We start from the raw sequence: 22169 nt of genomic DNA on the forward strand, positions 1-22169 counted from the left end.
AGTCATTTTGAGACTCCAAGGAAGGCTGCGTCCGGGAGTCTTTTCGTGGGCGAGGGGACTTTTTTACATTTTGCCGCCCTCTATGACATTTCCAGACTTCAAAAATAAACGAAAAACAGTTGATTTGATTGATTATAAGGTTTAACTTGCTGACGCTACATTACTACATCACATGAACCCCAACAGTATACATTTGCCGCAACACAGACAATGAGGCGCTCCTTAGTTGAGGGCTCTCCATTAATTTTGACCACCTTGGGGATCTTTAGTGTGCGCTGAAACCTCGAACATACCGGCGTTTTCGCCTTTCGCCTCTATCAGATAAGCGGCCACTGCGGCAGCTTATCGAATCGGCGTCCTTGGGCTCTGCAGCTGCGCAAGGGTTTAGCCACTTAGCCATCGCGGCCGGTGCGAGAAACAGTGCGTCCTATGCTTCGCATGAGAGCTTGGCTGCTGTGTGGCACAAGGGATTGCCTAAAACGTTCTGCTGGGAAAATTGGTACATGGTATTCCCAATAAATTCAGTGCATGACTGACAACGCACGATATACAGATGTGACTGGCGCTTCCCGTCTGTTCCGATTCCTTGTGTGGTGTGTCGTGCGCTGTTATTGCGAAGACATGGGATAGGTATATATGAACTGTGCTCCTTCTTGGTTAAACTCTATGGTCGTCTGTACTGAATCGTTTCGCAGCCGTTCTGTCTGTTCCATATTACAGCGTAGTTCTTTCTTTGGACCTGAGGCCTACAGCGGGCCCTATTGTATCTTGTCTTGTATTGTATATTGTGCATCCCTTGTGTACCGTGTTGTTGAAGCTTTGTCCCCAAATGCATGAACCCTTGTGTTATTTCAACCTTACAGGAGATGGCCGCTCTTCGCGTTCGATGCCTCCAGCAGCGCCTCGAAGCAAGCATGCCGAAGGAAGCTTACTCTTCGCTTTACGACGCGTACTCTAAGCTGGCCAGCGTACACCACAGCGTCGTAGAAAAACTAGCCAGGGATGGCATCTTGGTGAGTGCGTTCCCGGCCATACTGCCGCAGGAAGTGCTGTAACCGAAATTTGCTTTTCATGCAGGATAACGCGGAAAAGGTTGACGCTCTCGAAAGTCTCGAGAAAGGTAAGGGCATCATCCAAAGACTGTATTCAGGAGTTGCATACTTTCCTAATCCTACACTACAAGACCAGGTATTCAGTTATGAGTTAATGAAATGTTGGACTTTAACATAAATCATGAAGGGCTTCCCTTTTGCTCCTTCGTGGCACAAAAAAGAAAATGTTACATTAAATATAATTTGCGATCTAACCTTTGTATTGGGCAGGGAATCCTAATAAATGAACCAATGTGATGGGTGGACCTCTGCTTATAGGGCAAGAAAATGTGTATCAATGGGTCCCCGGTGATCACACCGAGTTTAGGCACAGCTTACCATGCGTCTGATTGCAGATGACCTCATGCAACATTTTCATAACCACTCAGTCTCGAGCTGAGTATTCGATATGCTTCGTGAATTGGAGTCGAATTTACAGTTAGGAGTTTTTGGGTAGTCTGGAGAACCCATGGCGCCGTTGGTGATGAATCTTGTATTTACAAATTCTGTCTTACCACGTGGCATCCAGGGTGTGGTGCGGCGCCTTATAGCACAAGAGCATGGTGTGGAAATCCTATTAATTTGATAAAACTGTACATGGCAAATATTCAGAGTATCACATAGGAATATTGCCGTGAACCATGTACGGGTTTGTTTATTTATTGTTTATTTTCACTGCCCGGCCGCGCCCGGCTCTGTTATCTGTGCCCCAAGCGAAGCGCGTGTTCCATTCTTTATTTTTATGCCGCACGGCCTATCTCATTCAAATAAGCAGACTATTTTTGCCCTAACGTCACTAGCACAATCTTCCTTGATCTACAATGTTCTGGATGTGAATCGACGGTTCGAGAACCACGCACGCCGAAAGATAAAAAGCCTGCAGAGCAGACGCCACGGTATTACTGTTGCCGCCGCTCGTTAGCGCACGTCACTTTGTTGACTGCTGCTTCGCCGGCTGTGTATTCTTTGAGTTGTTAGGGGAGCACAAGTTTGCTCCGATAAACTTCTTTCCCTTGAAGACAACTGCATCGTCTTTGGCTTCGTGACATCTGCTAGAGGTGCGGCGTACGCACCCTTTATGCTACCTACGACCCCTGAAAGCCGCCAGGCCAGTCCAACTAGAGCCAGCTGCCGACTGCAAGGTTTGCCGCCTGAGTTCGGCCTCGTGCCAGAAAGACACAAGACAACGACCGCTGCGACCACCACCATGGTGCAAGAAACAACGTCGCCAATCGTGTTGCAGCAGCCCCGGGAACCGCCATCATTTCAAGGAGCCCCAATGAAGACCCGGATGAATGGTTGTAGAAGCTGGAGCGCGTCCGCATCTTCAACAGGTGGGACGATGAAGAAACCTTCCGGCATGCTTTCTTTTACATGGAGGATACAGCTCGAACTTGGTTCGAGAACCGCGAGAGCGCCTTGACCAACTGGACGCAATTCAAAAGCGAGTTCCTTAAGACCTTCACGACCGTGGTGAGAAAACAACGAGCTGCGCCGTTGCTGGAAACTCGAACGCAACACCCCAACGAAGGAGTCGTAATCTTCGTTGAGGAAATGAAGCGGCTATTTCGTCGCGTGGACCCGGAAATGCCGGCAGAAAAGAAACTGAGGTTTCTGATGCGAGCAGTAAAGCAAGAACTTTTTGCTTGCCTTGTCCGCAACCCCCCTAAAATGGTGGCCGAATTCGCGTGGGAGGTGGCCGCCATGGAGAAGACTTTGGAAATTCGCACGAGGCAATACGACCGTCTCATCAATGCGCTAGTTGCATACACGGTCGATGCCGGGGCTATTAGCCCTGAAACACTACCTGAGACAATCCGCGCTGTCGTCAGGGCAGAACTACGGAAACTCTTCCCAACAACGCCGCAACCCCAAGTCACCTCTATGAGCGACGTGATCCCGGAAGAAATTCAACTCTCTTTGGGGACGAGCGCTATCCCCAAACCTTGTCTGTGCTTCAAACGTTGTCAGCGCTTGTCTGTGCTTCTTTCGTAGTCCTTGTCTTTTGCGCTGCTCTTTGGGGACTTTTACGCCATCCGAAGTACCACTCGAGCCACAAGTTATGACCTACTCCGCGGGTGTTCGTCGACGCCACCCTGCTCTAACCCCTCGTCAAAAAGTCCCGCCGTATACCGCCATCCACTGTCGCCCGCAACACCCCCTGCATCCTAAAACCAGACGCCGGAAAAGACGGGCGTTTTGCGAACCGCCGACAATTCTCCGCTGTGATGCCCGTGCGGAGAGGCCGACCACATCTACCGCCGCTGCCCTTACAAGAGGCTCGGTGTGCGAGGGTGCTCCGTCGACGCACCTCACCCCCGACTCAGCCAGCGCCCATCTGAGATCGAGGAATACCTGTCCAATACCAGCCGTGGTCCAGCCCACTTCAGCCGGTTCGCCGTCGCCCTACCCATACCAATCACCGAACCGCCGTAGCAATGCTGACTTCGCCCGTGGAAGGTCCCCCCGCCCACCCGGGGGAAACTAAAAGCAACAACTTCTGGAGGTGAAGTTGATCTACGGCGAAAAACCGGAAACCCTCCAACGACGCAAGCACGCGCCGAAGACAGTGATTCATGATAGCCTCATCCCGACGAACCGACCTAACCCTAACGAGACTCCCGAACACGACGACAGCTACACGGCGCGACGCGTACCCGACATGACCTAGACTACCGCTGACAAGACGATGACAACGACGATGCACAGTGCCCGACCGTAAACACACACAAGCCGAGATGCGACGCCGCGACGCACCCGGAACTCGAGGAAGGCGGCATCCGACGTCAAGGTGTCCATCGACGGCTTTGATGTAGTCGCCCTCGTAGACACGGGCGCCGACTACTCAGTAATGAGCGGACCATTACCGTCTAAGCTGAAGTTGTGACCAGATGGGACGGTCCGCACATACGCACAGCAGGAGGCCATCTCGTGACGCCAAGTGGAACGTGCATATCGCGGGTCAACATAGACAGCACAAGGTACCCTGCGGCGTTCGTCATTTTGCCTAAATGCTCCCGCGACGAAGTTCTTGGAATGAACTTTTTTGACGGACAATGGTGCAATAATTGATATACAGACCAAGTCTATATCTTTCTCTTCCGATGACTCTATGACTCCGGAACCGAACCCCGAACACCGTGCTGCTGTAGGATCGCCGACGATCATGTCACCCTGCCACCCCGCGCAAACTTGATAGTCTCCGTCTACTGTGAAGGTGTTGTTCGTTACGGCGCCGCTATTCTAGAGAGTGACCAAAGGTTGCTTCTCGACCGCGGTGTCTCTGTCGAAAGAGGCATCGCGCGCTTTAAGCAACGCCAATCCCACGTTTTGGTTTCGTTTCATTTTTGGTTTCACTAATTTCACCGACGAGTGCCAGCATTTAAACAAGGGTGCTGCAATTGCGTTCCTCGAAGAAACGCAAGAAGCAAGTGACGTGATCGCGGTTGCCGACTTTGGACGCCCACCCGATGATACCTTCATGCTTCCGAATCCCTCAGTCGTGAATCCGGCGTTAACGCAAGCAGAACGGAACAAATTACTGGCGTTGCTGCGTCGCTGCAGGGAGTGTTTTTCGTGGAACTTAAAACTACGTCAGACACCTCCAGCGAAGCACCGAGTAATAATCGAAGATGGAGCCTGGCCTAGCCGACAGTCACCATACCGCGCCTCTTCACATGAGCACGAAGCTATCCGGACTCAAGTCGACGACATGCTCAGCGACGACATTATACAGCCATCGAAAAGCCCCTAGGCTGCGCCGGTTGTACTAGTTAAAAAAAGGCGGCACATTAAGGTTCTGCGTGGACTACCAGCGACTTAACAAAATCACCAAAAAAGGACGTCTACCCCCTGCCACGAATCGAGCACCGCCTCGTCCACATCTGCCACGCAAAGTAATTCTCATCGATTGATCTGAAGACTGGCTACAGGCAGATTGAAGTGGACCAGAGGGAACGAGAAAAGACTGCATTTAGAATCCCGGATGGTCTATACGAGTTCAAGGTGATGCCGTTCGGGCTATGCTCCGCGCCAGCGACGCTTCAAAAAGTCATGGACACTGTGCTAGCTGGCCTGAAGTGGCACACCGGCCTCGTATACCTCGACGACGTTGTGATCTTCCTCCGGACATTCGACGAACACCTTTGAAGATTGGAGTCTGTACTCAAAGCCGCTTCGCGTACGATAACTCACGTTTTGGGCCACGTCGTCAACGCCGCGAGAGTCCTGCCTGACCCGGCGAAAACTTCAGCCATAGCGAACCTCCCAAGACCGAAAGATAAGAAGGGCGTGCGAAGATTTCTCGGACTGTGCGCATACTACAGGCGCTTCGTCGCAAACTTCGCCCGCATTGCAGAGCCACTCACCCGCTTGACCAAAAATAGCACCCCTTTCAGCTGGGAAAACGCCCAGGAAAAAGCATAATGCGAACTGCAAGAACGCCTGCAAAATCCGCCCGTTCTCGCTCATTCCGACGAAAACGCCGAAACGAAAATGCACACGGACGCCAGTGATATAGGCTTGGGTGCCGTCCTCGCCTAAAGCAAAGTTGTTGCGAGAATGTAATCGCCTATTCCAGCCTGGTCTGTCGAAGGAGGATTGATTGATTGTGGGGTTTAACGCGCCGACCAACGCAGGCGATGAGGCGCGCCGTAGTGGAGGGCTCCGGATTAATTTTGACCACCTGGGGATATTTATCGTGCGCCGAAATCTCGTACACACGGGCGTTTTTGCTTTTCGCCTCCATCAGAAAAGCGGCCGCCGCGGCCGGGAATCGAACCCGCGACCTCGTGCTCAGCAGCGCAACGCCTTAGCCACTGAGCCACCGCGGCGGGTCTGTCGAAGGAGTAGAAAAACTACTCAGCCTCTGAAAAAGTGTACCTCGCTATTATAAGGGCGATTTCGAAATTTCGGTCATACGTGTATGGTAGACCATCCAAGGTTGTGACAGACCATTACGCGCTGTGTTGGCTCGCCAATTTGAAGGACCCCTCTGGCCGTCTTGGGCGGTGGAGCTTGCGCCTGCAAGAGGTCGACGTTACAATCGCCTATAAATCCGGCAGGAAACAGTCCGACGCCGACTGCCTGCCCGTGCCCCCGTCGACCCGCCACCACAAGACTTCGATGAAGACAGCGCATTCTTCGGAATAGTGACTGAGAGCAACCTAGCCGCCCACCAGCGTGCCGACCCCGACTTACGCGTCAAGATCGACTACCTCCATGGGCGCAACATAGCCCTGCCCAGGGCCTTCAAACGCAACTTACCAGCATTCAGCCTGAAAAACTCCGTTCTCGTGAAGAATTTCAGCCCCGGAACAAGAAAGAAGTATCTTCTTGTCATCCCGGCTCATCTTCGTGACGAAATTTTGGAAGCATGCCACGACGACCCATCTTCCGGACATCTCGGCACAGCGCGCACAATAATCAAGGCGAGGTGCTACTGGCCCCGCCTTACATTTGACGTCACCCACTACGTCCGGAGCTGCCATGACTGCCAGCGACGAAAAACGCCCCTGACGACACCTGCTGGACTTCTACAGCCGATCGCAGTCCAAACGAGGCCCTTCCAGCATATTTGAATGTACCTTGTCGGGCCGTTCCCCACGTCACAATCCGAGAACAAGTGCCCAATTTGTGCTTCAACACGGCGCCCCTGAAGTCCTAATCAAGGACCGCGGAACGGCCGTTACTGCGGAGCTTATTCAAGGGATCTTTCGCTACAACAACACAGATTACCGAAGAACAACGGCGTACCATCCCCAACTGAACGGACTTACGGAACGACTGAACAAGCCGATCGCATATATGCTGTCTATGTACATACGTCGGCGTTGAACATAGACTTGGGACGAAGGTCTTCCGTATGTCACGTTTGCGTGCAACACGGCTATCCAGGAAACTACGCAGATGACACCCTTCGAGCTTGTCTACGGAAGACGGCCGACTACGATGCTTGACTCCGTGCTTCCGCACGCAGAAGACGACGACCTCAACGCCGACGTCCAAGGATACCTTCAGCGTGCGGAGGAGGCCCGCCAGCTCGCTCGAGTTCGTACAACGGACCAGCAGCTGGTGGATGTCGCACGCTACAACCTGCGACGCCGAGACGCCGAGTACCGCCCAGGGGATCGTGGATGGGTTTGGACGCCCATCCGACGACGCGGACTCAGTGAGAAGCTTCTGCGACGGTATTTCGGACCCTACCAGGTTCTACGACGTGTTGTCCAATTAACCTACAAAGTGATCCCCGATGGTGATTCCGGCATATCACGACAACGCACGCGACCCGAAGTCGTCCACGTGGTTCGCCTCGAACCGTACTTCGCATGATGACGGAATTTTTTGTTGTTGCTTTGTTTTTGCTGTTTGTTCGGGCTGTCCTTTTATTTTAGCATCAGGTCGATCGACTCTTACGAAACCTCTACACGAAACATGTAGAGGTTTGTTTATTTATTGTTTGTTTTTACTCTTTCTGTCCAGCTCTGTTATCTGTGTCCCAAGCGAAGCGCGTGTTCTATTGTTTATTTTTATGCCGCACAGCCTATCTCATTGAGATAAGGAAACTGTTTCGCTCTAACGTCGCTAGCGTAGAATAATCTTCCTTGATCTACAATTTTCTGGATGTGAATCGACGGTTCCAGAACCCCGCGCGCCGCAAGATAAAAAGCCTGCGGAGCAGACGTCGCACTATTACTGTCGCCGACGCTCGCCTTCGCACGTCACTTTGTAGACTGCTGCTTCGCCGCCTGTGTATTCTTTGAGTTGTTAGGGGAGCACAAATTCGCTCCAATAAACTCCCTTGAAGACAACTGCATTGTATTCGGCTTCCTGACACTATACTCGACAATTTCTAACGTACAAGCTGATTTTTACCCTCCACTAACTACTCTAAGGTGTCTCCCAATCCCCTTTTTTTTGCAAATAGATATGAGGGTTAGTTGGACAAAAATGTAACACAGAGATTGAATCGAAACAAAAAAGTAAGTAATTGGCATTTTAATTTCCTATTTTAAGACAGATGTTTGCATTGTTAGGCGGAGGCAATTATTCACCAAGACTGCTCCATATAATATTTTCAATCTAGTTTGGGACTGCGGATCAACCCGAAATCAAACCGAAATCCGCCCTAGATACACTAGTGTTCCAAGTCAATACGCGCAGCGTCATCTGCGCAATATGACATGGAACACGGATATATTTTAGAGCCAACTTTTGGAACGCTTCTTCCTAACCACATGCCTGATCAGGGTTTCAAATTAGATTTGTGTGTCTATTACTGTGGACACTTTTAAAAAAAGAAACAAAAGCGAGGAACTACAAAGTTTTTTCTGAGTTTTGTTAATGAACAATTTACAAGGCATTTCGGTATATCTTACCTTGTAAATAATGTTTTTCGGAACATAAATACTCTTCGAAAAGCAATTGTAGTGGCGTAAGTTTCAACGCTGTCTATTAACGCTTGGTGACGAATGCAAACAAATCACTATGTATATTCCCTCTACAGGGACACTCTTTCTTAATATATGCATTGCGGGAATGTTTTTAGCAGAGTGGACAAGGTGATTATGTTTCGCTATAGGTAAAGTTTGACATATATGTTGTCCGCCTAGTTTCTTGGCGCTGACGCATGGTAGTTATCCAAGAAAAGTCTTCTACCCTACCGTATTGTCATCGAACCTTTACATTACCAAATAATACCCAACGAAGCTTTTAGTAGGGCCACATCACGGGCCCGAACGAAAACAATCCCTGCTTTCGAGTGCAGGCTCCCTGACGTTGGCCGTCACCGATGGCGCGAAGCTGGCGGCCCTGGAGAGCGAGAACGAGAGGCTTCGAAGAGAGGTCGCCGATCGGGCAGGCGCACTGGAGGTCCTGCGGGGCAGTGTTGCCAGACTGAGGGACCAACAACGTCGGCAACCGACAGAAGGCACGCAAGTGAACAAGCGAATGTGTTAATACTGATGGCGGGTATGCCTAATGGGACCCTGCAAAGGGACCAGCTATACGGAATGTCTTTTGCCACCGAAATCTCCTCTCGCGAGAATAATAAAAATTTACACCATCTTCCCGCGAGGGGAACCATGGGGTAGATGCGACGCATCGGGGGATGCCGTTGCGTTTCCGTTATGTTAGCGTGTGGATTGCTGTTGTTGTGTGTCCTATTTACGCAGCATGTTCACCCCCCATGTGTCGCATCTACCCCATGGTTCCCCTCGCGGGAAGATTGTGTAAATTTTATCGGGGTGGCCGGTGCTTGTTACGGTTGGGCCGACCATCGCGATATCAGGCCTGTTAGTCTCCATTTCAAATCACCGGAGGTCACCGGAGGATGTCATCGGAGGAGCGCCGGCGGAACGACGCGCAGTTACCGCGTTTATATGTACGGTGAGGGGAATGAGAGAGAGCAGCGCAGAGCAGCGCATGCGCGTGTGTTAACCCGCACCCACGCACAGCTGGCAGCTCGCACGCCGACGGAGCGAGCGCAGCCGAGCGCTAACACGCAGATTGCGCTGCGGTGAGAGCGGCGCTAGCGCTCAGCTGGCGCGGCGAGGAAATTGGGGGAGGGATGCGGACGCCGCCGGACTACGCCGGAGGGACAAGGCGGGTGAAAGAGATGCGCGCTTCTAAAATCCGCCCTGCATTACCGAGATACGCGAGATCACTCGACCATGGACATCGCGGCGAAGGCATGCGCGCTGTATCCAGGAAAAGGCGGTGGCTCGTGACACCCTCTATGGTGGCCTTCGATATGTCAGAGCCGGGCAGTTTTCTCTTTTCCTCGGCAACGGGGAGCAGTCTATTTCCGGTCTGGTGCGCAACAAAGCAGGCATCGGTGCCTGCTCGCAAGCATGCGCTCGGGCTAGTAGGAGGGCTTTGAAGCAATAAACGGTTGTTGTCGAGTAGTCGAGTTGAAAATTAAGTGTAGTAGTTGAAGTTGTCGAGTCGTCACTCCAAATCCATCCACATTACAAACACTTCACAACGCAAACTGTACGTATAAGCAATGCATAGAACAGGTTGGGGCACAGCGCCAACGACGACGAAACGTTACCGGAAATGTAAGAAATTAACCGATGACGTTGACCAGCAACAGCCAATGACGTAATTACAGCGGTGCCCAATGATGGAAATTGGAGATCGCGTGGTTTGATTTTAAGGTTTCTTTCACAGCTATTTGGGAGCACCCCACTTCACGTGCATGTTTGATATTTGGCTAAGGTATTCATGGCATTGTAATCTAGGCGTCCCAAAGGTTTATTTGCACGGCTGAAGGCGTGCTGCAGGGTGCTGTTAAACAGCGAAATACAAAAGAGTTTCTGCCACCTCCTCGTGAAGCGTGTCATGCCCTGTCCATCATTACCCTTCCCTCCTTCGTGCCTCCTTCGCTTCCCCCTTTCACCCCCCGTTCTCATCTTCACCTTTCCCATTCTCCGCTGCCTCCGCCTTTTCCTCCGGTGGATCCTCTCCCGTTCACTGACTTCTCCGCCCCTCCGCTCTCTCTTCTCCTGCCTTGCCTTTACCCTTGCGTCTCCAAACTTCCTCCCTCTCCTCCACGGACTCTTTATCATCTTTTTACTGCCCGCACTGCACCACTTTCTCTTCTTCCCGCCCCCATCTGACCAGTGGCCAAAAAGGGGGGGGGGGGGGGGGGAGAAGTGGTGGGTAACTCCTTTAACCGGTGGGTACACTCATAATCTGGTTCCACGTAAGATCCACTTAGTAACTGGAACTTTTTTGCAAAAAAGTTCCAGTTATATAATTGGAACCGTGTTCCACATATCCTGAAAATTAAGTGGAACAATGCACTACATATTTTTGCGACTAAATTATGTGGATCGGCGTTCCAAATAAAAGTATGCGGATCACTGTTCCAAATAAAAGGGTAGTTTAAGTTACTGGAACATTGATCCATGTAAAATGATTATGGAATTTATCCGGTGCGCCGTTCCAGGTACCTTCAGACCAGCTGTTTATATAAAACGGTGTTCCTATAGGCATTCGGAAGCTGTCCTTGGACTCCACTTTTCCAATATTTCTGCTTTCCTGTCGGTATACACCGAGGTCATATGCCAGGCTGGCGGTTGCATTGGTATCAGCAGGAAACCGCAAGCACCATTTTAACACAGCCTTGATATATGACCCGCAGTGATACCAACAATTGGAAAGCAGAAACCACCACAGCAGTGTGGTCCCTGACAGTTCCCAACAGTTGCCTATCGGAGCACAGTTCTACATAAAAGTTGGTCTGAGGCACCTAGAGCGGCACACCCTCTTTGGCTTCACCCGCAGAATCCTGTGCTGGGTTTCAGCTGCATATAAAAGAAACAATATACTTGCATTAAAATACGCACGAAACAAACTATTATGACTCATACACTGCTTTTCAACATACTATACAACTTTATTGGGTGTTAGTATTCATACATTTCAGATTTTAATAGCTGTCTATTTTAAATTGCACAGAAAATGACCAACGTACAAGGAATAAATACCATAACGATAACACAAGGCTCCAGGTGGCATTTTCACATATTCACTTTTACTCAAAAACATGGTTAATAAAGACGGTATAAGGGTCGACTGCTTCATAAATAAATAGACGTGTGCGTCTACCGCGGCACTGACACAGACATTATACAACAGTGAGCATCAAATATGCTGTCTTATCAGATAAACCAAGGTAATTCAAAGGCGGAATTACTCATTGCGCTTTCCATACTGTGTTTACGCATAACTGTTTGGGAAAATGCAGTTTGCTATTAAATTGTAGGGAAAGGCCTAAAAACAAGCCATACACGGTTGTATTATCAGAAACCTACAACAGTGCAGTGCAAGAGTTTGGGAAAACAACGCTCGAGCCAAGATTAACGATAAAACATTTCGACACGAGAGGTCACATGCGGCAGTATGCCACAATTAAAACATGATTATTAAAGGTAGTAGTTTCCTGACACCAGACGTAAGTGTAACATCAAGCTATTTGTAGGCAAAATAGCCTTTATGAGCGTCCTGAAAAGGCCTTTGACTTAAGGTACGTTACTTGACCAAACAATTTGTAGTTGTTCAAAATAATTCATCCCCGAAAATCTCGTGAAAGCCAGCGTGAATATTATATAATTTTGCAAACCAGGTAGCTGGAAGCATGTTACACATAATAAAATTTAACAAGCAGACTAATTATATACGTCATCAATTCAAGCGGGAACAAGTCAGACATCCTTAAGAAGCAAACAAGCCAGCGTTGAATCATACAGGGACCAACCAGTTTTACAAAGCAGACTTGAAAGCATTTTTTCCAGCCTCAACGTTTTACCTTAGGTAAAATTCACAGTTGCGTGCTATAAAAACCCTCCCGTCTTGCTGTCAGTGTAATTGTGACCAAATCCCTGCTTCCGATAAGCAAGAAATGCAACTTTGTTCAAAGGAGAAGACTTGTTCAAGCTAAATAAGCACATATTAAATTCTTCTACGGCATGGGTGTCAGCTCACTTACAGTACTAAAATTTATCAATGAAGGCGCAAGCACTGTCACTTTTGCATCAGCAGCAGCACTGCCACGAAAAAAAAATCTCGTGAGCTACACTTGAATAATAGGACGTTACAATGCGGTGCCATGAACTACATTAACACCCACTATAGATTCAAAGACAGCCTGCGCATTGTGCCAATGATGAAAAATAAGGCACGACTTCAGTGTTCAGTTGACATGAAACTTGCATGTGCCAGTAACTTAAACCTCTTCATCTGATTTCACCCCCTTCATGCCTTTCATCTGACCTCCTTCATGCCTTTCAAGAGATACTTTAACCTCTACCAATAATTTAAAATCCCAAGTAGAGCTGAACACTTCAAGTATTTCAACAAAGACTCCAACTTAAATGACACCAGGCCACTGTCAAATTTCTCATGCTTTCCAAGAACTCCCTGCAAAAGTCCCAAGAACTCTTCAAAGGCACACAACCATAAGAACATGATGAAACGATGAAAAAGATGACATATGCGGCGAAGAGGATGACCACATCCTGAAGTGACAATGCAGGCGGCGAATCCGTGATGTGTTTCTTGCGGGCAATATTGGTGGCGCCAGTCCCTTCTCTCAGAATAACCGGGCCTCGAGAAGACTTACTGCTCACCTCATGTACCTTCAAGGAAACAAGAAAATTTTGTTACATGGTTGCTTTAAATGAGTGAGTTGCTTAGGCCCTTTTTTAACACAGTAATTGATTTAAAATCAGTGATTTCTTGCGTTTTTTTCTGGGAGTGCTGCTAAAGGTGAAAGTGCGTTAAACAATATCACCACAGACAATCAATGAAATTGCCCTGATTCTGAAAAGTATCCCACCTTGCTGCCTCGGTATCCTGAATATAAGGTTTTTTTTATCCTTGAGAGGTTTCGTTTATTAAATAAATCAAATAATAATTACTATAATCACCTTTCGGCATTATATTTTACACACCTTCTCTCTGCAAAAAATGTTCTCTGTACTGTATAATGTGCTCCATGCTGTAGTCAGGCTGGCTTAAAGGGACACTGAAGTGAATTCGTCAAGCTCCCGTTTTTGCTTGCACTGCGTAGACTGGCTCAAATTAGCACACTTTTCATCGTTTATTCGGTTGACAAATCGGTAATTATTTTACAAAGCGCGAAAGAAGAAAAACTACCATGCGCGGTTTGCGGCGGCCGCACCAACTAAAGCTGTGACGTTAGGAGGAGCGGGCACCGTGATTGGACGATGCCCAAGGTGAGCAACCAAACAAGTTTCGGTTTCGGTTTCGGTTCTGTAAAACACAACCGTTGGCGTTGTTGGATGGGCATTCTCAATAACTCAGTAATCATCGTACCGCGCTTCTGCCATGTTGTCAGCTGTAAAAATGCATAAATATAAGCCTCCTAGGACGGATTGGAATCGTAGCATTCACTAGCCGAAACCTACGCAGTGCATGAACGCCCTCCGCGTACCCGCAGACGCCCAAATGTCATGCGCTTTTCCCCCATATTTGGAGCTTGCCTCCCTCATGCCTGTGTCGTAAAAAGCGTGTTCGCACCAGGCCAAGGGTCTGTTCATTCTGGCCTGTGCCCACTGCCTGCAAGCAGTCGGTGCTTATGGCAACAGCACGCCAACGAGAACTCGCTAGCGCGCCAGTGCCAGCCTGCGCGCATTTTGTGAACTAGTTCGTGGAGCAATGAAAATTGCGGCCCAAAAAAAGGTCAACTCAGAATAGAAAACATCGGCGGAAAACAAAAAAGTTAACTTACAAAAAAAAAAAAAAGCACGTACCCGCGGGGATTCGAACTCGTGACTTGCAAAATACTTGCGGTGGCATACCTAGCAACCCAAACCGCTCGACCACGAAGCGGGCTCGGCTGACGTGGGTAATATAGGGTATATATTGTACAACCAGTTTACACTTTTCTTCAGTTTTGACATTTCAAGCAGCTTAGGTGACTATTTGTTGTATTGCGCTCGTGCAGTAAGCGTCGCCCGAGTTTCCACAATAGCTCACGTCTAGCAATTGCATTTCGTAGACGGAAAAGCGTTCGCAGATGCGTAGTCGTGCTGCTGACCGCTGTGCTTGTTCGCCCAGCGCAAAAAAGTGCTTCCCGCACCCTAGTTTTACGCTGTACGGTAAAAATATCAGTTGATTTTATTTCCTTAGTACCTATATTGACTTCGCTGACTCTTCTGCCGCCTTCAAGAGGCCTTATAACCTACTGGCATACCAGTCAGCGAAGCGTCGCATGTGCGCTTGTGTGAAGCGACCTTGACTTGGAGCTAGATAGAGTGTACAAACTAACCAAGTAAAGAAAGGCAAATTCTACCATTCACAAACGTGTCCTGGCTTCGTTTCAACTGAGCGAACGAATTGCGACGACCCGTCGGCGGCCGGCGGACGAAACGCTGGGCCGACTGACTCTGTCTGAAGGCCGGGGAGCCGTGCAGTAGCGCAGCCATGGAGGAAATGAGCGCAGCCAATTGCCAGCTTATCCCCTTCTGACGTCACACGAAAACGCCGCAGAAAATGGGCGAGCGTAAAGAGAGGAGGACAGCATTTTCGAATTAATTTTTCTACTAAATAAAATCGCGTAAACGCGCCCAGGGTGGTCGAAACATGGCCTGGGGACTTCGGACTACAATTTGCGCAAGTAATCCCGCAATGTTTACATAACACTTCAGTGTCCCTTTAATATAACTTACAGCTAAACGATGTTTCTACCGCAAAGAAATAAATGGCCAGTCATAGGAAATCATAAATATCGCACTGTGGCAGACATTTTGGGGGGAATTAGTTCGACCTAAAATATTTCCCTCTCGATATGTATTACCTCCATGGTTCGTAGTGGTATGAGGCAGAAGTTGAGCTGACTAATGCTGAACTAGGCAGTAGCACAATTTTCTTATAAACCACAACTATAGCACATTTTCTTGCAGACGACACTTTCTATGCTCTAAACAATTCCCTTAAAAAATTACCCCTTATTTAACCACCTGTCAAAATCCAATGCAAGCATTACTCATGCTACGGCTGTATTTGGGAGTATTATTGGTGCTACGGGCGTATTAAAAGTAAAAGCGGGAAATTTAAATCGTCAGTTGCCACCGTATTGTTGTAGCAGCAACCACGTTGGGCGTGTCCGTGGTGCTGGCAAATCACAGAAACAACTCTCAAGTTGTAAAAGCTAAATATTTACAAAACTTAAATACAAAATAGTGTTTTTTTTTGGCCACTGTTGGAGCATCCGTAATAAACGGAATGTGAACACAATGGCCAATATTGGCGTTCACGATAACTTGTTAACAGTGAGATTTTATTAGGATGAACAGGCCCAGAAATTGAGTCCCGCAAAAACAAAATGCCAGCTTACCCAACCAAAATTATGACCCGGGTGTTTCTGCCAGGGACGTCTCAAAGTGCACTTCCAGGAAAGTTTCGCTAACGGGTTCCGAAAAGCTCCTACTGTCACCTTGAGCCACAGGCCAAGCTGTCACTGAAAAGAAGTTCAAGTTTCAAACCATTAGTTACAAAGAAACTACCTAAAAACACGCCATGAAAGACCCAAAAATGGCAGTGCGTACTTACTTGTAGAATGCAATGATTTCATCCCGTGCAAGAGCTTTAATTTGTTGCCTTCTGATGATACACTTCCAAGAAGTCGTCCAAATACAATTAAAATGGCCATATGCATTCCTTGTACAGCTGTTTTAGGTCTATCTTCACCCTATTGCCTAGAAAATAAACAGTACAAAAATATCAGAGAATAAATTTATGCCTTGCTTTACCCAGGGAGCACGAGAAAATATTGAACAATGTCTGATTCGTTCCACGAAAGTCGAATGTCTTTTCTATAGCGGAAGCCCTGGTAATCTTTTTTTGCTAAACAATTTGAGATATAAAAATATACCAGTCTATGCGAACTGGTGAATATCTGCACAATATGCACGACTCAAAAGGTACTCTTTTGTGGCTTATGAGCTCCACAGGGCATTCATAATCCGCCACACTCTCCCCGACGACCCTTCAGCATGCCAGAGATGTCTTCAGCCAATGAATGCCACAACCATGACTTAGCAGGAGCATGTAAAGAAAGGAAATAATTTGTTTTCATTTTTTTTTTTTTGCAGAGGAACAAAAACATTTGTCACAACCTATCAGTGGAGGGCCAAATGTCTCCACAGTCAGCCATATACTCTTTCTGAACAGGTCATAGAGTATGAATACAGAATGTAGCAATCTGATTTTGCAGTATAGTTTCTACGTTCAAAGGAGAACAAAAATGGATTAATGTTTGGTGCACATCATGATTCAACAACTTTGCACCTGAGCGTTTCGAAAATTATTCCAACTCTCTAGCTGCCACTGACATTGATAGCATAAAATAGCAGGAATTAATTATTTTGAAACTTACTTTGTGACGTTAAAACTTCTAATAGTCCACACGTGAGCTTTATGGGTAATTATTCAGAGGTCTCAGGTTACCACTGACATTGACAGCATAGAAACGGCTCCACACTTTCTGCGTGTTTCCACCTGACTTCCCCTCCACAAAAGGAACGTTTTGTTACTACGCTGCTGCTCAGACAACCACTTTCCCTTGCATTTCACTACACGTCAGGGAGCCAACTAAAGTTGACTAGTGTAAATAGACCATCTGAATTCATCGAAGGCATTGGAAGAAACGGGGAACAACTACACACACAGCACATATAAACGTAAGCAGTGCTGCCGCCAACGTCTTGAACGCACATCAACATTAGGCGGAATAGCGTGATTAGCACAGTAAATGTATGGCTCTCAGAAGACCGACACAACGCAATTAACACGGAAGTTTGAAAATACCGATAAGGCTAAAGACAGACGCTCCGACAAACAAGCCGTGCAGTGTGTGCGCGCGAGACAATAGCGTGCGACTAACTCGAGAAGATTCAGCACTGCTGACAGGTACAGCAACCGTCAATATACAACTAAGCAACACCACACCATAAGGGGACATGCAGACTCGAGAAATGCCCGCACCAGCAACTTTCTAAATAGCACTAGTTAACGTATCCAGTCAAACGTTTCTCGCATCGAACAGGCAGCGGAGCGGCACGTTTATCGGACGCAGTGATGAACAAGTCAATGAACAACAACCGTTACCAGAACATAAATAAGCAGCACTGACCTTTTTTGCGCCTCCCGGCAAAACTTCACTTCGTCGAACAGTAAATACAGCCCGAGGACATGAAGAAATCCGCAGTTTCACGCCACAACCAAACTGGTAACCGTTCCCGCCAGTCTGACCGACAGTTCATTTAGTACATCAGGCGCATAACGCGAGCAATAAAGAACACCGCTATAGAAGGCCACTGGTGGCGCTGCATGCGGACGAACAAAAACTAGCTTGCAGAAACGTTGAGACGTAGGGGCGCTGCTGTCGTTAAAATTGTTCACGCAGTCCCGTTTTTCCCTCATCGTCGTTGTACCCGTTGCCGTCCCACTATACCATGCATCAACGCAAGCGGCGATGCCTTGCGGCTGTCAACGCATGCGCACGGCATGCCGCACTGAAGTGGCGCTCGTTTCGTAATGGTTTCGGCCAACTTTTTCTTCCTCCGTGCCTTGGGCGATGAACGCCGTGGCCAGTGACCAGTCCGCGGAAGAGATCACAAGCTCGGCACCCGTGATCGCTTATATTTGCTTCGGAAAATGGGAGTAGGCCTCTAAGCGGACGTCTACGCGGCTCTGAGGCTGGAACAAAGAGCTCAGATATTAGCCAATTTAACACGTTAGTTGGGCTAAAGTTGTTTCTCGCCGCGGGCCGTGAGCGCGTGCGGTATGTGTGCATAAACTTCGATGACAGCTTTATTTCGTTCTTTGCAGTGAAAATATATACTGCGACGCTCTTTGATATCCACGTTATAGAAAACTACTTCCGTATAGTGAATCCAGTGTGATTACTCGCTAATAAGCGAGTAATAATACACCTTCCCGTTTTCCAGCAGTTTGTCTTCATGAACACCAATAGTGCAGGAAAAGAGCAACGGGGGGACCAGGAGGAGAAGGCAGGTCATTCGGTGAACTTGAATTACTATGGCAAGTAACAACATTAGGGTAACACTGCGAATTCTCGCGATACTGCAATGCATAATTTGAAATAAGAATGACATTTCAGTATAAATATACAGAATGTAAGGCAGATGCCGCGGGGTAGATTTAGTTCTCCGGGTTCTGTGTCGTTCTCCTTATGCAAAGAGGCTTTCGTTTTTGCTTGTGAAAATTTATAGCCGGGACGAGACAAAATACAAAAACAAACTTCTTAGCATATAACTGCATGCGTAGCATGATGTGTGCGGTGTAAAATGTGACGCAGTCGGTTACCATTATGTATGTACCCCATCACAACATAAGTAACGTGGACTAAGTACCATTGAGCGCGTACTACACCACAGCGAGATGATGACTGAGTGTTGAACAAAAACTGCCGTTTCTGCGAAACTTTGTAAACCAAATGCATAAAATGTAATGGCCTCAATAAGTATTTCGTAATGAAGATGTTCACAAAAGCACCACGAATTATTCAGCGCTATAGCAGCTATGGCTTTGCCCGAACGGCAGACGGGGAAAGGGAAGACGTTTAGTCCTTCTCAAATTGAAGTCACTGGTGATTTTGTATACTTGACGCCCCAAATTAGAAAAATACGATGTTCACGAAAGTGGTTTGGGTGCCGCAGAACACCTGGAAATGGGTTCCTGCAATTTCTTCTTTTGCCTAAGATATCCTCCTCTCGACATTTTTAATGCTTTGTACGGCGTTGACAAAAAAGTGGGATTTCGTTTTCTGTCAAAGGACATCACTAAAACTACAGCTTAGCCGTATTATGAACGTTAACTGCTGCAAGGCAGTTTCATAGATATCGGCGAAGTTCATTAAATTTTATGTGCGGTGTGCGCGTGTATATTAAACGCGCACGTGCATCTTGGGTCAAGAAGCACCTAATATATATGGTTCATTGTTCCAGTTGATGCATGAAAGAGAGCATACTTCACTGCCATGCACGATTTATGTGGAACAAGACACGAACAAAAAATATACAAACGCACTCTCCCCAACCGTTTACTGGGACATAAGTGGAACAGTAACTGGAACCGCCGACATCGCATGACCCCATTTCTTCGGTTCCAGATAAAAACTACGAACATAAAGAAAACAAGCTGACGGTTCCGGATAAGATCCACCTATATGCTTCGTTCCAGTTATTCTTTCGTTTGGATCCACATAAAATATATGGATCACCCTTGTTAACTGGAACTTATATGGAACCAGATTAAGAGTGTACTAGTGGGACTAGTACTTCGTGGCCTTCGGGTTTAGACAGACAGACAGACAGACAGACAGACAGTCCAAAAATTTCTACGTTTGCAAGGCCTAAGCATGACAACCGTCATTAAGGTGGTCATGGAAGAATGGTGAAACAATGAAACAGAGGTGCGCTTTTCGTCTTTGCCGGGTTTTCCCCAGAACACACAAACACGCACCGCAGATCCCGAGGTGTTTTGGCGTGGGTTTCCTGGCGTCTCTTGCCTGGGGCCACTTTTCTTGTTCCGATTTTATTTGGTTGTGTGCTCGCGTGCTTGCTTGCCTTTGCTTGCCTACGCACTTACCTTAACTCGAGAGGTCACACAAACATTCGCCGCTTTGCGCACGGAGCCCGCCATGTATACGTGCGCACCGGCCTGTCTTTGTCGTCGTTTCGCGTGCGTGCCTACTTTCCTTTCTGTCCACTGTGTCGTGGGGGCGGGAACGTCGAAACGTCGGCATCGTCCCACTACGGCGGACAGTCGCATTACGGCTAAGAGTGCATTACGGCTGAACGTCGCAACACGGCGGAGAGTCTCACTACGGCTGAAAGTGCATTACGGCTGAACGTCGCAACACGGCGGAGAGTCTCACTACGGCTAAATGTGCGTTACGGCTGAACGTCGCAACACGGCGGAGAGTCTCACTACGGCTAAATGTGCGTTACGGCTGAACGTCGCAACACGGCGGAGAGTCTCACTATGGCTAAATGTGCGTTACGGCTGAACGTCGCAACACGGCGGAAAGGGGACCCTTTCAGCCGATCAGCCGTTCAACTGATCTGCTGCTAGTTGCGTTCAGCATTGTCGCAGCTAGGCGTTACGGGCAAGAGCCTGCATATACATTTAGGCGTGTCTTTCCGGCATTTTCATTGTTTTCTGGGACTTGTTTTATTTTTTGTTTGTTAATTATAGCTCTCCAACGTATCTCTTCCACGTTTTTGCATTAAAAACAGTAGCCACTATGCCATCAACCCTAACCCCGCGCGCAATATCCCTTAGTTGTGTTCTTCAGTGTATTTAGATTGCTATTGTAAAATATACACATTGTGGCAGAAGCTGCCAACGCCAGAAGCCGCCAACGCAAAAAAAAAGCAGTCGTTGCACAAGACAGAATCATGCGCATTTTCCTGAACGCCGACAAATGCCGGTCAAAGATTTCGTAAGAGCGATAAGATTGCCTGTAAGATTGTCTGTTTGAAAGATTGATTGATTGATTGATTGATTGATTGATTGATTGATTGATTGATTGATTGATTGATTGATTGATTGATGGTTTTACGCGCCGACGCAACACAGGCGATGAAGCTCAAAATATGCCCAGTGAATTTCCTTTCCTTTTCCCGTCGCAAACCACAACCCCCAAGGCGCGCCGTAGTGGAGGGCTCCGGATTTATTTTGACCACCTGGGTATCTTTAACGTTTGCCGAAATCTCGAACGCACGGGCGTTTTTGCTTTTTGCCTCTATCAGAAAAGCGGCCGCCGCGTCCGGGAATCGAACCCGCGACCTCGTGCTCAGTAGTGCAACGCCTTAGCCACTGAGCCACTGCGGCGGGTTGTTTGAAAGATTGACTGAAAGATTGAATGCTGTAGTGTTTTCTCTGTCCACTTTTCGCCCATCCTGCGCCATTTGTTAACCACTCATTTTGTTTTATTAAACCCAATTTATCTCATGCTCCGGTGTCATCTCCATAAGCTGCTTCGCATCCAAAAGCAAGTTTTAGGTACGTTAAGATAATTTCTCAAGAGGACACAATAGTTGGAAGGAAAACAGGTCAGCCTTTAGCATTTGGAGCAAGGCACAGCTATTTTTATGGCAGTTAAAGACGGTGGTGCCGTCTATATGCAGTATGCATTGAGGAATTAAAACAGAGAGGAAGATCATTTGTTAAATTAAAAGGAGCAATGGGCCCAAGATTGAGCCTTGTGGAACTCCTCTAGTAACTGTGACAGGGTATGATATTCCTGTAGAAATTAATGTCTGTTGCATGATTAGTAGACGGCTTCGTATCAAGTTATGGCAGGACCTGTTACCCCATAACGCTGAAGCAAAATGAAAAGAACGTCATGGTCCCTTGTGTCGAATGCTGCCGAGAACTCTAAGAAAACCCAGCAGCAGCGTCACAGTGGTCAATGAACGATTTAATTTTGTCTGTTAGGCACACAGTCGTAATGTTAGTCCATAGGACAGCACGAAAACCTAACTGAGAAAGGGGAAGCAAGCGGATGTTTTTAAAATG

General features: G+C 47.8%; 1 protein-coding gene across 1 annotated transcript in view; it reads left to right on the forward strand.

Moving 5' to 3' along the window:
- The window catches only part of LOC144143466 (uncharacterized), a 338543-nt gene that overhangs the window by 261766 nt on the left and 54608 nt on the right, over positions 1 to 22169 (forward strand). Inside the window, exons 20-22 of the mRNA XM_077675212.1 lie at positions 864 to 1013; positions 1078 to 1120; positions 8857 to 9018. Of these exons, the coding sequence (XP_077531338.1) occupies positions 864 to 1013; positions 1078 to 1120; positions 8857 to 9018 (355 nt within the window). The remainder of the gene's footprint in view (positions 1 to 863; positions 1014 to 1077; positions 1121 to 8856; positions 9019 to 22169) is intronic.

This window comes from Haemaphysalis longicornis, unplaced genomic scaffold (assembly GCF_048455015.1).
Source record: "Haemaphysalis longicornis isolate Haplotype H1 unplaced genomic scaffold, Haemaphysalis longicornis Haplotype H1 scaffold_6, whole genome shotgun sequence".
In the NCBI taxonomy this organism is placed as follows: Eukaryota; Metazoa; Arthropoda; class Arachnida; order Ixodida; family Ixodidae; genus Haemaphysalis; species Haemaphysalis longicornis.